At 32.1% G+C, this 16,932-nt stretch overlaps 1 protein-coding gene, 1 non-coding gene and 1 pseudogene across 3 annotated transcripts in view; 1 reads left to right on the forward strand and 2 right to left on the reverse strand.

Annotated features, from left to right (window-relative positions):
• Positions 1–16,932, reverse strand: part of LRCH2 (leucine rich repeats and calponin homology domain containing 2) — an 81,254-nt gene that overhangs the window by 3,717 nt on the left and 60,605 nt on the right. For both annotated transcript variants that reach the window (XM_074358905.1, XM_045517998.2), the window contains 6 exons: positions 11,374–11,418; positions 9,274–9,324; positions 6,937–6,994; positions 6,062–6,174; positions 5,764–5,901; positions 5,530–5,607 (listed from right to left, as the gene is read on the reverse strand). In XM_074358905.1, coding sequence (XP_074215006.1) covers positions 5,530–5,607; positions 5,764–5,901; positions 6,062–6,174; positions 6,937–6,994; positions 9,274–9,324; positions 11,374–11,418 — 483 coding nt within the window. The remainder of the gene's footprint in view (positions 1–5,529; positions 5,608–5,763; positions 5,902–6,061; positions 6,175–6,936; positions 6,995–9,273; positions 9,325–11,373; positions 11,419–16,932) is intronic.
• On the reverse strand, positions 8,821–8,950 carry LOC123617379 (small nucleolar RNA SNORA35). The gene has a single exon (XR_006725509.1). It is a non-coding gene; the product is annotated as a small nucleolar RNA SNORA35 (small nucleolar RNA).
• LOC141576225 (ATP synthase F(0) complex subunit f, mitochondrial pseudogene) lies at positions 11,441–13,007 on the forward strand (annotated as a pseudogene).

Raw genomic sequence — 16,932 nt, forward strand, 5'->3', positions numbered from 1 at the left:
TCAGCTGGGACACTCATTCTTCTCAGGAAAATAAGCTAGCAGTGGACAGAGTGGGTGGCAAACAACAGGTCTCATCTGGTCCATAATTGTGTTTTAGTTGGCTAGCACAATGTTTTACAAATCTAAAAATATTACTTTTTAAAAATCCAGTGTTTCTTGAAACACTGGAAGACTTGGCAAGACTGAGCCCCTATTCCCAAATAGTAACAACTGCATCTTCCATCCTGATGACTTTCAAATGTTTATTTCCTGCCAAGATCTCTCTCTTGAGCTCCAGATACAAATGTCAACTTGATACAGCCAAACAGATGCCCAAGAGACATATTAAAATCAATTCGTCCACAACAGAACGACTTCCTCACTAAATTAACTTCCCCTTCTGTATTCTATACCTCAATCAGTAATACACTATTCAATCTCTCAACATAAACCTAGGAATCATAGTAATCTTATTCTTCATTACTCTCATAACTCAATCACCAAATACTACTGATAATATCCCATTTATCAAAAGAGTTCTCAAAAACTATCTTCTCACTACATTTTTGCTGCAACATTTGTTGCCCTCCTATTATTTTCCTTTTTTATTAAAAAAAAAACCACTGACGTATATATTAGAAAAGAAAAAAAAAGGTTTCAAATCAATGACCTCAGCCTCCAGTTTAGAAACTAGAAAAAGAGCAATTAAAAGAGTGGCAAGCAGAAACAAGGAAATAATGAAGATGAGAAAGAAAAACAATAAAATTTAAAAAAATAATTATACAAAAAAAAAATCAATGAAACCAAATTAGTTCACTGAGAAGATTCTTTAAAATTCATAAACCCCTAGCTAGGTTAATCAGGAAAAAGAGAGAAAATACACAAATTGCCAACCAATATCAGGAATAAAAGAGGGGATATCACAAGAGATTCTACAAATTCTAAAATGATAATAAGGGGGGCATTATAAACAATAGTATGACAATAAGTTTGACAAACTAGGTGAAATGGACAAATTCTTCAAAAGACACAGAATACCAAAGCTCATGCAAAAAGAAATAGGAAACTAGAAGACCCCTATATCTATTAAAGAAAATAAAATGGTAGTTAAAAACTTTCCCACAAAGAAAACCCCTTGCCTAGATGGGTTCAAAGTTCAATAATGAATTTAACTAGATATTTAATAAAGAAATAATATCAATTCTACTCAAAATCTTCATGAAAACTAAGAGCAGGGAATACTTCTGAACATATTCCATGGAGTCAGCATTACCTTGACACAAAAGCCAGGGAAAGACATCAAAAAAAAAAAGAAAACCAAAGCCAATAACTCCATTAACTTAGAAGCAAAAAGTCTAGACGAAATTTTAGCAAATTTAGCCCCAAAACATAAAAATAACAACAACAAAATCTGTCATGACCAAGTGTGGTTTATCCCAGGAGTCCAGGTTTGAGTTAACATCTTGAAAGTCAACCAATGTAGTTCACAATGTTGTGAAAGAAAAAAAAAGTTATCTCCATAGATGCAGAAAAAGTACTGATATAATTCAACATCCATTCCTGATAAGAACTCTCAGCAACTAGGATCATATATCTCATAAGGAACTTGTATCTGGAAATATATAAAGAACTTAATAATAAAAAAGTGACTAAATCAATTAACAAATGGGCACAGGATTTGAAAAGACATTTCTCCAAAGAATGTATATAAATAGTCAATAAGCACACAAAAAGATGCCCAACATCATTAGCCTTTAAGGAAATGCTAATCACAGCCACTAGGATGACCAGAATCAAAAAGGTAAACAATAATCCCTGTTGGTGAGGTGTGGAAAAATTAGAACCCTCATGCATTGCTGGTGAGAATGTAAATTAGAAAATAATTTAGTAGTTCCTCAAAAAGATAAACATAGAGTTACCATAGAACCTAGCAAGCCCACTCCAAAGTATTTAAGTAAGAGAATTAAAACAAGTGTTTAAACAAAACCTTGTCCATGAATGTTCATAGCAGCATTATTCATAATAAACAATGAGTGGAAACAGCTCGAATATCCACCAGCTGATGAATGGTAAATAAACTGTGGTATTTACGTACAATGGAATAGGACCTAAAAAATGAAGTACAGGCAGACCTCAGAGATATTGGGAGTTCAGTTTCAGACCACCAAAATAAAGCGAGTATCATAATAAAGTGAGCCACGTGAGTTTTTGTTTTCTAGTCCATATAAAAGTCATGTTTACACTATACTGTAGTATTTAAATGTACAATATCATTACGTCTAAAACACAAACTTTAATTAAAAAATACTTTATTGCTAAAAAGTGCTAATCATCATCTAACAATGCACAGTTGCCACAAACCTTCAATTTGTAAAAAATGCAGTAACTGTGAAGCACAATAAAATGAAACTCAATAAAACTGGGTGTATCTGTACTACTTTATGCTACAACATGGATGAAGCTTGGAAACATTACACTAAATGAAAGAAGCCAGATACAAAAGACTCCATATTATGTGATGTCATTAATATGTAATGTCCAGAACAGGCAAATTTATAGAGACAGAACAGGGGAGGGACTGCTAATGGGTAAGAGGTTTCTTTCTGGGCTGATAAAAATATTCTACACTTACACTGTTACCCAACTCTGTGACTATACTAAAAACATTTTAAATGGGTGAAATTATGGTATGTTAATTATATCTCAATAATAATGTTTAAAAAATGTGTATGCCCAATCCCAGGCCTTAAATAAAGAGAACTTCAATTCATACTTTTCAACATATACAAAAATTAACTAAAATTTGATTATAGACCTAAATGTAAAACTTAAGATTATAAAACTTCTAGAAATAAATATAGGATAAAATCTTTGTGACCTTAAGTTATGCAAAAACTTCTTTGGTTTGACACCAAAAGCACAATCAATTTTTTTTAAATGACAAATTTTACTATAAAAATGTAGTTTCTGCTCTCTTAAAGATACTATAATGAGAATGAAAAGACAAAGCAAAAACTGGGATACAATATTTGTAAATCACACATCTGATAAAGGACTTTATAATTTATAAAGAAATCTCAAACTCAATGATAAGAAACCCCAATTAAAAAAGAGACAAAAGATTAGAATAGATGCTTCATAAAAGAAGTCATATAAATGGCAAATAAGCCCTTGAAAAAATGATGAACAACATTAGTCTTCAGGAAATGTAAATCAAAACCACACTGATGAACTAGTACACACCTATCAGAATGGATAAAATTAAAAAAACACTGACCATATTGAATGTTACTGAGGATATGGAGGAACTGGAACTCTCATCCACTACTGATAGGAATGTAAAATGGTACAACCACTTTGGAGAAGAGTTTTATGCTTTCTTATAATGTTAAGCATTCACCTACACTTCACTCCCACATATCTAACCAAAATTAAAGAACACATATATCCAAAGACTTGTATATAAATGTTCATAGCAGCCTTATTTGTAGTTATCTCTAAAACTGGAAACAACATAAATGGCCATCAATAGGTCAATGGGCTGACAAATTGTGGTATATTCATATAATGAATTACTATACAACAATAAAAAGGAATGACCTATTTATACATGCAACAACATTTATGAGTCTTAGAATAGTTATATTGAGTAAAAGGAGCCAGAAAAAAAAATTGTACCTACTGTAGCATTCCAGTTATATACAACTCCATACAGAAGATACAAACTAAACTGTAATAACAGAAAGCAGATTAGTGGCTGCCTGAGGAAGAAAGGATTGCAAAGGGACACAAGGAAACTTTTGCAGGTAATGGACATGTTCATTACCTTGAATATGGTGAAGATTTCATGGTGTATGGATATATCAAAACTTATCAAGCCGTACACTTTATTTATGTGCAATTTATTGTATGTCAATTATACTTCACTAAAACTTAAAAATACAAAAATATCCTAAAACAAACAAAAAAATTTAAATAAAAAAAAATCAACAATATATTATCATTTCCAAGTCAGGGAAAAACAAATTGAAGCTAAAAATAAAACTCTTCCTTCATGGCCAACAGCTACAGAGTTTCAAAAATGGGAGTCGATGCCTGGTCCCTCCATAGCCCCCCCTTATGATGAGGATGGGTGAGGAACTAACATTGCCCTAGAACAAGCTGGAGAGAGAAGACAAGAGTATGCTAATAGTTTTCATAAGACTTTCCCTTTTATCCTCCTTTTCTAATGTATCAAGAAGGTGTCAGGGATATGTTGGATTGTCTTTTCTTTCAAATAAAAGAACAGAAATAGAGTATTCAAGTTAGAGGGTGGACTCTGGAATTAGAACACTGGGGTTTATAGTTTGGCTCCATTGATTACTAAAAGTGTGACCTTGGCCAAGTTCCCTAACTTCTCTGCGTCTCAGTTTCCTCATCTGTAAAATGTACATTCATTCAATAAATGGTTATTGAGAACCCTTCCTGAAAACTCTTAAAACTAAAAAATGACAAAACAGGAAATTGTATATAATGTAATAATAACTTGAAAAAAACCTTCCTAACTTCTCTATTTTCTCACTAAGAGATTGAGTACAAAAAAAAACATAAAAATGTTTAAGAATCAAATTTTTAAAACATGTCAACCATAGAGAAGTAACTAGATGAGAACAGCAGGTAGCTTCCACATTACACAGTAATTCAACGTTTCTCTCTACATAACTTATATTTATTCACTTGAAGAAAGAAGTTAAAGTAGAATTTGTATACCATATTATGACACAATTGCAAAGAGAGGTTAACAAACACAACTCAATATATAAGTGTTATCAAATCAACACACTGTACACCTTAAACTTACAAAACATTATGTCAATTCTCTCTCAATAAAAATAAACTTTAAAAAATAAAAGGAAAAAAAGTACAACTAGATTGTGATCTGCTAATAATGTCATGCCTTCTTAACAGTCAGACATGTTGATGTTAGGCTTATAATGTTCTCCAAAAAAGCAATATTTTGATTTTTTATCTTCATTATACATTAACAATATTGCTTTATTAATTGTATAGTATTAAAATTATTACATGAAACATAAGCCTATTTCTACAGATGTCAAAGTTTATTCAGTGAGATATTACCATGTTACTAAGATCTCTAATTTGACACTTTAAATAAAAATGCTATCCACCTTGAATGCGAATCTGCAAATCAGATTCTAGCCATGGATTTATAACAATGGAGTCCAAATGTCCCCTATCAGGAAAAATAAGAATATCAATGGCATACAACCAACCTGTCATATGGCCACTAAGTTACGTTTATTCAATGATGTGTATAATAAGTAAATTTTTCCCATATATTTAGCTGTTTTATAATACTTTAAAAGCAGCTTAAAAACATTCATTAGATAGCCATGACAGTTAAAGCTGGAATTCAATAGAAGGTACCAATGGAAGGCATTCATTTTCACATTCAGAAAGCATTATTCATTCCTATTGTGAAGAAGAAGAATCCAATACACATGTAATAAATTAATATTTAAATGATCATTTTGTTAGAAAAATAATTACCTGTGAGACACCCAACTTTTTACAAGCATCAAGAAAATTTTCTACATTTCTTCGACATTTTGCCATGCTCAGTTTAGGCTGTAAAGTAAGAAAAAAAAAAGGTATATTTTCAGGCATATTTATACAAAATTAATCGATATTGAAAATTAAATTTATTGAGGTACATTATTTAAAACCTGTTTCAAGAAGCTCTATCTTCCTTTAGAGAACTAACAAATTGTAGACAAAACTTACCACTGCTGGTGATGGCACATGAATACTAGCTACAGAGCGTGGCCTTATATGATTGGCTAAATGGCAAAGAACAACCCCATCCATCAGTGCAGCTCCAATGTCATCAGGTAAAATTACTTTTAACCTGGATTCGAGATTCTATAAAAGAAATGGGTATAAATCACAGATATTCTACCTAAATATCTATGCTACATACTTATATTACTAATCGTTACATAATCCAAAATTTTAAAGAGTTGTTAATTTTCCAAGCTAAATTCATCTCACAAAGCAGATGTGAAAGGTCAATCTGACTTACGTTGCGAAGTTGTCGTATTTGCTCTCGTTCTTCCCGTAGATGTTCCATCTTTCTTCTCATTGTAAAACCTGGATCTGCTGCCCCATATTCCTGGCGTGATGAGCGGCTAAAAGCTATAAAAACAGAAATTTTCCAGCTTATTACAAAGCTAACAGGAAGGATCAACCATCGGTGGGGAAAGAGGCATGATAAAAAGAACCAGTACAAAACTACATAAAACACTATTACTTATTAATACATTCTAAATATTTTTTAGAGAATATAATTGAAATCTACTTATCTGCATAATTGAAAGCAACAGGGAAGACAAGTGTAATGACTTCTACCACCTATACATGATCTTAAACATACGTAATTAGAAACTTATGATCCAGGTTAAAAATTATTATTGAACACAAATCAGCCTTTATTATCTTTAAAGAAAAAGGAAATTATTTCTGAAGGTCAATAACAGTTATTCAGGAATAAAAACTATAATTCAATACCTTGCCAAGTAACATGGATCCACTTTCTTTTGGGCTTGCCAAATGCGAAAAGATCCCCTTTTAAAACCACAATATAATGGAGTGCTATAATTTCAAACAGTGTTTGGTTTGCTGGCAGAGTGGTCAGTCTAATAGCAGTCACAGTAGAGTAGAAATAAGACTGCAGTATATCTAAGGCAAAAAGCTGAGGTTTCAGGAGCTTGAAGGTAAAGAGGAAGAAAGAAATGGGGAATGGGAATTGGAAAGACAAATAAGGTTAAGAGAAAATTACTTTTAGGAGAGGGGAAAGAATCTATGTGTACTTAAAACTATGGAATCAATCCCATTTAAGCTGAGAAACTGTTGTTTCATATATAACCAATAAATTTTATTTGCAGAATATTTATTTACCTGATCTGGGCTTCAAGCCAAAGGGGCCATGTAAAAAACCATCAGTTCTATCATATTCCTAAAAACAGAAAAAAAAAAAAACAAAAACAGAAACTTTTTTCTTTCAAAATAATCAAGGCAGTTATTCATATCCATTCCAATTTTGAAAAGTATTTATTTCTTCCATGATTAATCAGTGGAGTAGAGAAGGGTAAGTTGCATTTTCAATGCAAATTTATACATTTCACTTTTAAAAGGTTTATAAATATTTGCTAATTGACCTGAGCCTTTATATACTTCTCTCTCATAGTATAAGGAAGATGAAAAAGAAAATTATTAAAGTATATAAAATAAACAGATACTATTTTTTGAATGAAGAACCAGGTTAAAGTGTTCCCCAAAATGAAATAAACTTCAATGAAAAGATAAGTGAAATTAGCAACACTCTGTATCTACTGTGGACTTGACACTTAGTGGATAATCTGAGGCAAATATACATATTGATACTAATAGGGGCTGCTGAGCAATAGATAATAAAGTATTATTTCTCCTGTCTGAATGCACATTGTTTCAAAGTGCTTTTCACACATTAGTGTGCTATGGAAAGAACTGTGGTATATTTTAAACATCTGAACTTAGAAAGTTTGGGCTAAGCCTTGAGCAAAACATTTCATTTGTCTGTGACTGTTTCTTCATCTCTGAAATAGGATGTTGTAAACATTAACTGAGATAACTAAAAGAAAGCACTTTGTAAATTATAAAATCGTAAAAAAATATATATCATTTTACTAACATCTTATTTAATCTACACAACTGTGAAGTAGCTCGAGTTTGGGCTTTAGTCACTTCTCAACCATATATTGAATGAAATCTTTAGGAAAAGTTAATTATCTCTTCAGCTGTAAAATGATGAGGATAGTATCAAGCTCATGGGACTGCTCTTAAATTTAAAAGTACAGGCAAGCACTTTCTTAATAGTAAAGCACTATATTAATTGTTTTTACAATTTTCCTTTCACAGATGTAATTGAAATAATAATTCTGTTGATTCTCTGAATCTTCTGATTAACATGTGATATTCAGTACAAGCTGAACGTCAGTTGAGGTACTAAAACACACGTTCACTACTCTAACCATTTACAAGCCTCACAGTGTGTCTTGATTATGTCGGTTAAGGTATTGTGAACTTTCAGACAAAAATCTCATTTATCCAAATGTAAGCAAAAATGTATTATAAAAGCAATACAATTTATTTGAAAAAACACATTAACACTCTCCCCATGCGCATAGATCATAAAATCATAAAGCAACTATGTAAATAAGTCATCACTTATATTTGTTATACTTGGAAGTAAAAGAAAGGATTTACAAAAGCATGTGACAAAGACTAATTTTAGGATACCCTAATTTAAATTATTTTTTAAAAGAATGTAAACCATTTTACTTGCCATATAAATAATTCAGAAACACGTTTATAAAACTAATGCCCAAGTCCATTTAAAAGTTTTATAATGTAATTCATCCAAAACAATAGACAAAGTATCCTGGCTTTTTAAAAAAATTACTACCATCTATGCAAAATGAAATACTGTCTAATTAACCAAAGTTAGACAGTGAATTTGGATCATCCAAACATTTAGACAAAGTCCTGAACTCACCAAATGAATGCATAATCATTTATTTACTAATGCCAATACACTTTTAGAATACTAAGTAAGGTAATCTGAAATAGAAGAGATACTATTTAGAATTTTTAAAAATTTATCTTTTATTGTGAAGCAACAGGTTTAACTAAATTAGAAGAGTCAACAATTTAAACCACAGAATATTTGGTTGAGATCTCAGAAACTAATTTTCATCTACCCCTTCTTCCTCACATCCCTTCTTAGGTCTAAGATGCTAGGAAATGTGTACCCTCCTGTCGATAGGAACAACCCACTGCAGGGATGTTTCTCGTGGAAAAAGGAAAGTTTTTCTTGCATTGCTTTCAGACCTAACTGGTTATGAGAAAAACCAAAGGCCATTGCACAATGCTGAAATATTTTTTTTCAAATTGAAAATTTGAAAGCTGTTATTTATTTCAAAATATGAATCAAATTATAAAACATAAAAAACATATGAAGTGAATTCCTTTCTGTGATCTATAGGCATTTTCCAATAAGTAACTTAAGGGATATTCGTTATGAATATTTGTACAAAGATATGGTGTTCTTAGAGTTTTTTTATAGGCTAGGTTTGCACAAATCAACCTTTTAAATATGGATGAATAAATTACATTTAAAAAAAAAGAAAGAAAGATGAGGTTAGAGAGAAAAGACAAAGAAACCTATGTAAACACATTTAAAAACAGAACTTGTACCTCAGATGACACTGGAGATTGTGGTGACATATTAGCATTATCACTTTCTTGCTAAAATATAAAAATAAAAAGATGAAAGATGAAATTAAAATATGAATGATGATTCAGACATAAAAAAGGAAAATTGAAAATTGTTCTGATCAACTACTAAAGAAGAATCTGGAAAATACGATCTATCACCTTGCCAAAGTGTGGTCTGTGGACCAGCAGCATCAACATCGTTGGGAGCTTGTTAGAAATGCAGAATCTCAGGCCCCACCCAAGACCTACTGAATCAGAATCTGTATTTCAGTAAGATTCCCAGGTGATTCATAAGCACTTTAAACTAAAGTTTTAGAAGTAGTATCTACTCACATCAAATATTTTCTTATAAATTCATTTCCTTTAAATATCACAAATGAAAAACCTTTCTATGTGTCTTAGAAAATATCCATGAGTCAAGATTAATTCCTAACAGAAAATGGCAACAATATATTACAATCTGAGACAGGTACATGGAAGCATGCAAAAATTCCATCACCCCAAATAATAGTGTTTACCTGGAAAATTATGTGTATCTAAAATAGGCTTAGAAATAATTACAAAGAATTTAATTGCATAAGATAATACTAAATGGTCCATTTTTTTTCAATGACTACTAATAAACAAATACAAAAATCTTAACATTTAACCTTGAATACGCATACCACATAGGACATGTATTCATCATACAACATATGATTACTTGAGCACCTGCTTTATGTCAGACACTGTGCTAGACTCTGGGAATACTGAAATTTAGTAAAATATCATCCACTCAAGGATCTTTCACCCTAGGGGGAAAATAGATTCATTTACACAGGTAAAACAACCTTCTCAGTACAATGATAGAGCCATGCATGGCATATTATGGGGCACAGATAAAGGGTGCTCAGGGAAATGGTGGGGCTGGGGGAGAAGGCAAGTTTCCTGAGAAAGTAAAAAACCGAGTAAATGTTTATCAAAAAAAGAAGGGAACAATATTCCAAGATAAAGGACAACAAGGACAAAGGCACAGAAGCAATAAATGAAAGGATGAGTGCAGAAAACCTTGCAGTTCCATGTTTTTGGAGAGTATGGTGAAAGGAGGGCAAATCATGAGTTGAGGCTGATGTGGTAAGCAGGAGCTTGATCAAGGACCTAGAATTTACTTTCTCAGTAATGAGGAGACACTAAAGGTTCTAAGCAAGGAAATGGCCTGATCATATTTATGTTCTTTCAATCACTGGCAGCAGAGAGGAAAATGGACCAGAGAAAGGGAGAAAAGCAAGGATGCTATTGCAGTTACTGGTAAGAAATGATAAGGGCCTGTGCTAGAGCAGAAATAGCAGAAATGTAGATGAGGAATGTATTCAAAGTACGTCAGTATCAAAAAAAAAAAGTAGGTCATGGTAACTGATTAGATATTGAAGCAGGCAGGACCAAAGTGGATATAAAATATAAAGAGACAGAGAGAACAGCCAAGCTGAACCTCTAGTTTAGTGTACAGCAAACGTTTTGGGGGTGATCATATTTCCTAAAATTAAAGTTTTCAGAAGCCCTGCCAAGTATCCAACATCAAATTCACTACCAATCCCACCAAACAAAAATACACAAAACTTAAATATATGGTGATGAGATGATATCATTTCAAAAATGCCAGGCTGCTGCACAGCTTAAAATGATGAGGTAGAAAAGTTTATAGCAATGCACAAATTGTAGAAATCTAAGTTTAAATGTTAAAATAGCATACAGAGTTTGTGAAAAGAGACTAACAAATTCCAAATAAAAAAAAATCTCAACTGACCCACCAGGTTGATTTAGGAAGATAAAAGCTAGGAAAATGTAAAAATTTTAAATTCATGAGTTACAGTTTTAAGATGAATGTTAGTAAAATTCTAAAGCTGAACTACAAAGGACAAATGGATACTGCATGATTAAATTAATACTTGTATAATGATGCTCTGTTTTCATTATTGGAGAAAACCCATGCATTAAATCAGTAACAAACTGAAAAACTGATCATATTTTACTTTGATTAAGCCAACTACATGCGAAACGTAAATATTTTAAATAACTGCTAATATTACCCTCTTGTCTCACCTCATCATTTTCATTGCCACTTGAACTCTTCCTTGATGATTTATACTGAAAAATATTTAAAGCACATACTTTATTTTTCCTTGAACATATGAATTCTCTAACTAGTAAATTATATATGAGGTTATTCACATTTTGGTACTTTTACTAAATTATCTGAATTATATATAAAAAGTAAATCATATGTAAAATATACAAATTAAACTGTTTAATTACAAATGAGTTTAAATAGTCCTACTACTTACTAATGGCTAACACAAACTGTACTTTCTATGTACAAGGCATTGTTCTAAGTCCATATATCAAGTAACATTTCCCTTCTAAACCAATTTATTTCCTATTCATTTAGGTTTGCGATCTGAGTGTTGTCTTAAATCTTCCTTCTTTCTTAATCCCTTATAAACAAAAATGTCAAGTCAATTCTTTCTGTAATCTCTCTCAGACTTACTTCTTCTGAGTTCTCTCAACTACTATTCTATTCTAGGTGCCATTATCTCACACCTAGTCGTAATCTCACCATTCAAAAATGTCACCCATTTTTAAGAAACCTACTAATTTTAAGTTAAAAAATACTAATTAAATGTATATATTGACTATACAGTAATAGTGATAACAGCTAACACTTATACTACTGCTTACTACATGCCAGGCACTGATTGAAGTGTGTTACATGTATTAATCCATTTAATCTTCTTAACAACCCTGAGGTAAACACTATCTATTTTATACTGAGGCAAGGGGTAACTTGCTTAATATCAAAAATGCTAGAATGTGAAAAAAAGTGCTCATTTATAGGATCAAGAATCAAGGAAATACAGTATGACAACCACTAAAGTTCTTCTGATTCCTTCTCACCGGAAATAACTCATAACTCTTCTGTTGAAGAAAACCTAACTTTCAGATTTTATACAAATTTCTCTGCCTGGCATTCAAAGTTCTATTTAATGGCCCCCTTTACTTATGCAGCTTTAGCTTTCACAAATCTTGAAAAAATAGATAACCTACCTGATAGCTCAACCACAAACTGGAGGATGAGCAGTATTAGGGATTACAAATACAAGACCTAAATTCCTCCATTGTCTCTCCTATGACTTATGACAAAGTGCTCTTTTCAGCTGATCCCAGACATAGCCTCAATATGTTTTCAACCCAATGGTCCAGATAGCCACTAAATGAAGTTGGTATGTGTGAATAAACATATTTGCCATCCTTAGGCATGATGTCCTTGATGGCACTTGTTCTTGTTCTATTATACTTCAACAAAAGAATGACACTTGGACAGTGAACACCAGGACCCCAGGATGGCATCAGTCATACTAGTGAAGGAGATGAAACTCATGGATGTCAAAAGAGGGGAGCTGCCCAAGCTGGATGTTGATGCAGGATTTCACCCCTAAAGGCACTGTTGGAGCGTTTCAAAGAGGTTACTACCAGTATTACGAGTATGTCAATGTGAAGAAAGGGAGCATCACTAGGGTTTCTATGCTTACATACTTTTCAACTACTGCTTTTCTTACAAGGAACCCAAACATGAGCAGTTATGCAAGTACTACTGAAGAGGAAGATGCAGCCTGCATTCCTGACCATGACCTTATTTGCCCCGATCTTTGCTGAATCCTTCCGAATCCTAATTGAGAATTAACACCTGATAAAAATGACTGGTAGAGAAACAAACAAAAAATGAACTAAAAGAGTAACATTTTAATGAATAATAAGCTTTTATGAAGTGTGTACTCTGTGGCAAGTGCTGTTCAAGGTACTTTATATTATTAAACAATTCAATGGTTAAAACAATCCTGTGAAGGATGATCCCATTGAAATCATTTGAAGATAAAAAAAATTAAGTTCAGCAAGATTAGGTAATTTGCCAAAGTCATTCAGTTAGTAGAAATCTAAGTAAGGACTGGAACCAAAGTGATTTGATTTTTGAAGCCAAGGCCCTTAACCACTGTACTATACTCTCATTCCTAAATCTTGAATGACTGAATTATTAGTAGGAATTTTCCAGGAATAAAAGAATGGGCATGCTCAGAAGAAGGAAAGCACAAAGGAATAAAAAAGCTCAGCCTACACAGAAAACAAAGAGTAGCTAACGAAAGTGAATTGTGGCAGGTAATAAAACTTAGAGAAAGAGGTAAGGATGGCTATGAAGTTTTTAAAAAGTCCTAACTTTATGTTATTGATAATGGGGAGCCAATAAAGAATTTTAAGCCAGGGATTTCTCTAAGGACTGTGAAACTAGAGAAAGGGGAACCATTAAGAAATTATTACAATTGCCCAAACAAGAAAGAATGAGGGTTCCAACAAAAGAAAGGTCAGTAGATATGGAGAAGAGGTGATGAATCGGGGAAAGAGGCATAATTATCATCCTAGTGACCAATTAGTAAGGAGAAAGAAAGAGGGAAAGATCAAGGAGGACTGAGGTATAGAGCTTAGGTTAGGGGCCTGGGTGGATAATACCACTAACAACTAAAATACAGAATAGAGGGGAGGAGCAAGCTCAACGGTGGTGGGGCAGGAGGGGAAGACATATTGAATTTGAAATATATAGCATCCAGACAATTCGAAACATAGGTCTGGAGACCAGAAAACTAATTTATAAGATGTAAATTTAGACCCAGCAGAATATGAGACATCTGGAGTCAAAAAAGCTTCAGACAGAATAATAAAAGGGGATAAGATCCTGAGACCAAGTAGAAGAAAAGTCAGAAGAAAAGTTAGCCAGGAACATCAAAAAGAAAACATAAAAATCAGGGAAGGAAAATGAGGCAAAAACCAAGAAAGCAGTTTCAAGAAGAAAGATGTGGTCACCACTGTCAAATGCTACGCTGGATTTTGCCTATAGTAGGTACGTGTTAGGCTCTAGTGAGGGGCTATTTCAATGGAGGTGAAAGCCAGACTGCAGTAGTGTAAGGAGTGATCAGAAACTGGAGACCTAGGAATGGCAAGTTTGGCCCGAGAAGAAAGCAAAGAGATAAGGCAACAGCTGAAAGGGAAATCAGAGATAATGGTAGAGGTCTGAGCACATTTATAAGACAGAAGGTAAAGGATAGTAAGGACATAGAAAAGTGAGCAGATAATTGATAAAGAAACAGAGTATGATGCAGAAAAGAACTTAGATAATGAGACTTATATTACTGTCACTCAAATGCTATTCTAATTTAAAATATCCATTACACATGACAACTTAGAAAGATACTAAGTTTTGCATTACTGCACATATTTAATGGTCTTAAAATCCAAATCTGAATATATACATAGATTCTAAAATATTTCATAAGTTTAAGTTTTTACTAATTCAACTCAGCTGTGCTCAATTATTAGTCTGAATAACTTAAGTTTTATTATATATAAATTCAAATAAAGGCCAATTCACAAACAAAAAGGTCAGTTCATCTCTGAAGCTTATATCACAAGAGAGACTAACTTGTGCACAAACTCTGACTTAGAACAAATCAGGTTATTTCACAAGCCCAATTGGCTTCCCTATACCAGTATAAAATTAACCATGGTCAGAAAAAATACACAAAAATATTTTTCTCAGTATTCGTCTTTAAATTTAAAATACTGTACTATATTTACAAAATCAGATATGTAAGTTAAGAGTCATTATAATGTTTTATCACAAAAGTAATGGGATACATTTGAAAGACAAATATATATGGCATTTAAATAAATCAAATAATCCTTAAAATTAATTGGGTATAGTTAATCTAACACTTTTTAACTTTTTATTTAGAAATCAATCATCAAATGCATTTAGAAATGTATGTGTTACCATTCTTATAAGAAATTGAAGCTGCGAATTTACACTGAACATTACCAATAAAAGGTTAGATTTTCATACTTTGTTGTATATCTTATTCAAATAATTAATATTAATTATTTATTATAACTATAGTTATATAATTATAATATAATATAATAATAATTATAATTAATTAATTAAATAATAAATTTCTGTAAAAAATTTTAACAAAGTAATGTATTTCCTGGAATACCTTTACATTGAGAAACACACTGATTTTATTTCAGCAACAATGACATTAAATTTTATTTACTAACATAGTAATCTATGTAAGAGTGGCCAAAGTCTAAAAGGATTACTATAACTCTCCTACAACGATTTACTTACTCATATAATCTGAGAATTCATCTTCTTACTCACATAACATGGCTAATTATGTTGAAACATTTTTTACTTATTTTCAGGGGCTTACCTGAAAAACCTACTACCCAAAATCAGTCTTAGGAACTAAGAAGCTGGAGAGCTGAATTTCACACAAACACAGACACACAGAGAGACACACACTCACTTTCAATAAATCTTCTCAATAACAGCATCATGAATAATTTACCATAGGACACAAAGAAATCCCATGGTTCAGGCATTTATATGTGTTAAGGTAAAGTTGCACAAAAGCTCTGTATGTTTCATAACAGCAAACTAAAGGAGCCATCACTGAGTGAGCTTAGTGATAATTCGATACATATCTCTAGAGTAGTATACTTTAACTATAAATCTAGATTAAGTTCAATACCATATCTTATGAATAAGCCTTTTGATTCTTGAGAAATAAGTGATTAAGAGAAATTTTCTTTTTGAAAGAGACACTTCATAGAAATCGGTATTTTAAATTATGAAAATACTGGCAAATCTGAGTAACAGTTTTGACTTCATTTAGAGAGTAGTACCTCAATTTTATAATTTTTTTTAACATCTTAGGAAAAAATTTTCTTATTCAATTTTTTTAGTGTCCTAATACTGACATCTTCTGACTGCTGAGGAGAACTACATATCTCCTGAACATTTCCCAGTGACTGAAGCACCTACTTTATTAACCATAGAAGAAATCAACATTTGTTGAATGATGATTAAGACACTTTGAATATTATTTCACTTGATCTCTTAGCAATTGATAAAATAGCAATATCATACAAGGTATACTTAGGCCATAAAAAATAAAATACTTAACAAATGATACTATTACATCAAAGAACCATTTTCAAAGGTTTACTGAGGCTTCTATTAAGACTTAATTGAGAAGTTTACTTGAGTTACAATAAAATATTTAAAAAACAATAAAACTGTATTTATGTGAAAGTGTTCGCTCATCTGCTATTAGGCTATCCTCAGCAGGTCAGCAGGCAGCACAGCGCAGGCTGTGGGTTCAGGTCTTGATTCAGGTGTTGATTAGCTAAGTGACCTGAAGCATATTACTGAGCCTCTCTGTGCCTTTATTCCCCTGTTAGATAGGAGTGATACTAATTGCACTTACTTCATAGAATCGTTATGAAGATTAAATGAGTTGATATTTGTAAAGTACTTAGAATAGTACCTGGCACTTACTAAGTGCTATGTAAGTATTTTGATAAAGTCAGAATTTGTATGCTTTTGACTATACTATAGAGCAAATAAATACCAAAACTCTTTTATTAGTTAGAAATACCTAAATTTCTACAACATCATCAATCATTCATCAAGTTTTTTTTATCTATTAACAAATTTCCTTTAGTGCCTTTGTTCAAATCCCCTAACCTAAGTGGGGACTTTAAATTAGT

This window comes from Camelus bactrianus, chromosome X, assembly GCF_048773025.1.
Source record: "Camelus bactrianus isolate YW-2024 breed Bactrian camel chromosome X, ASM4877302v1, whole genome shotgun sequence".
Classification (NCBI taxonomy): Eukaryota; Metazoa; Chordata; class Mammalia; order Artiodactyla; family Camelidae; genus Camelus; species Camelus bactrianus.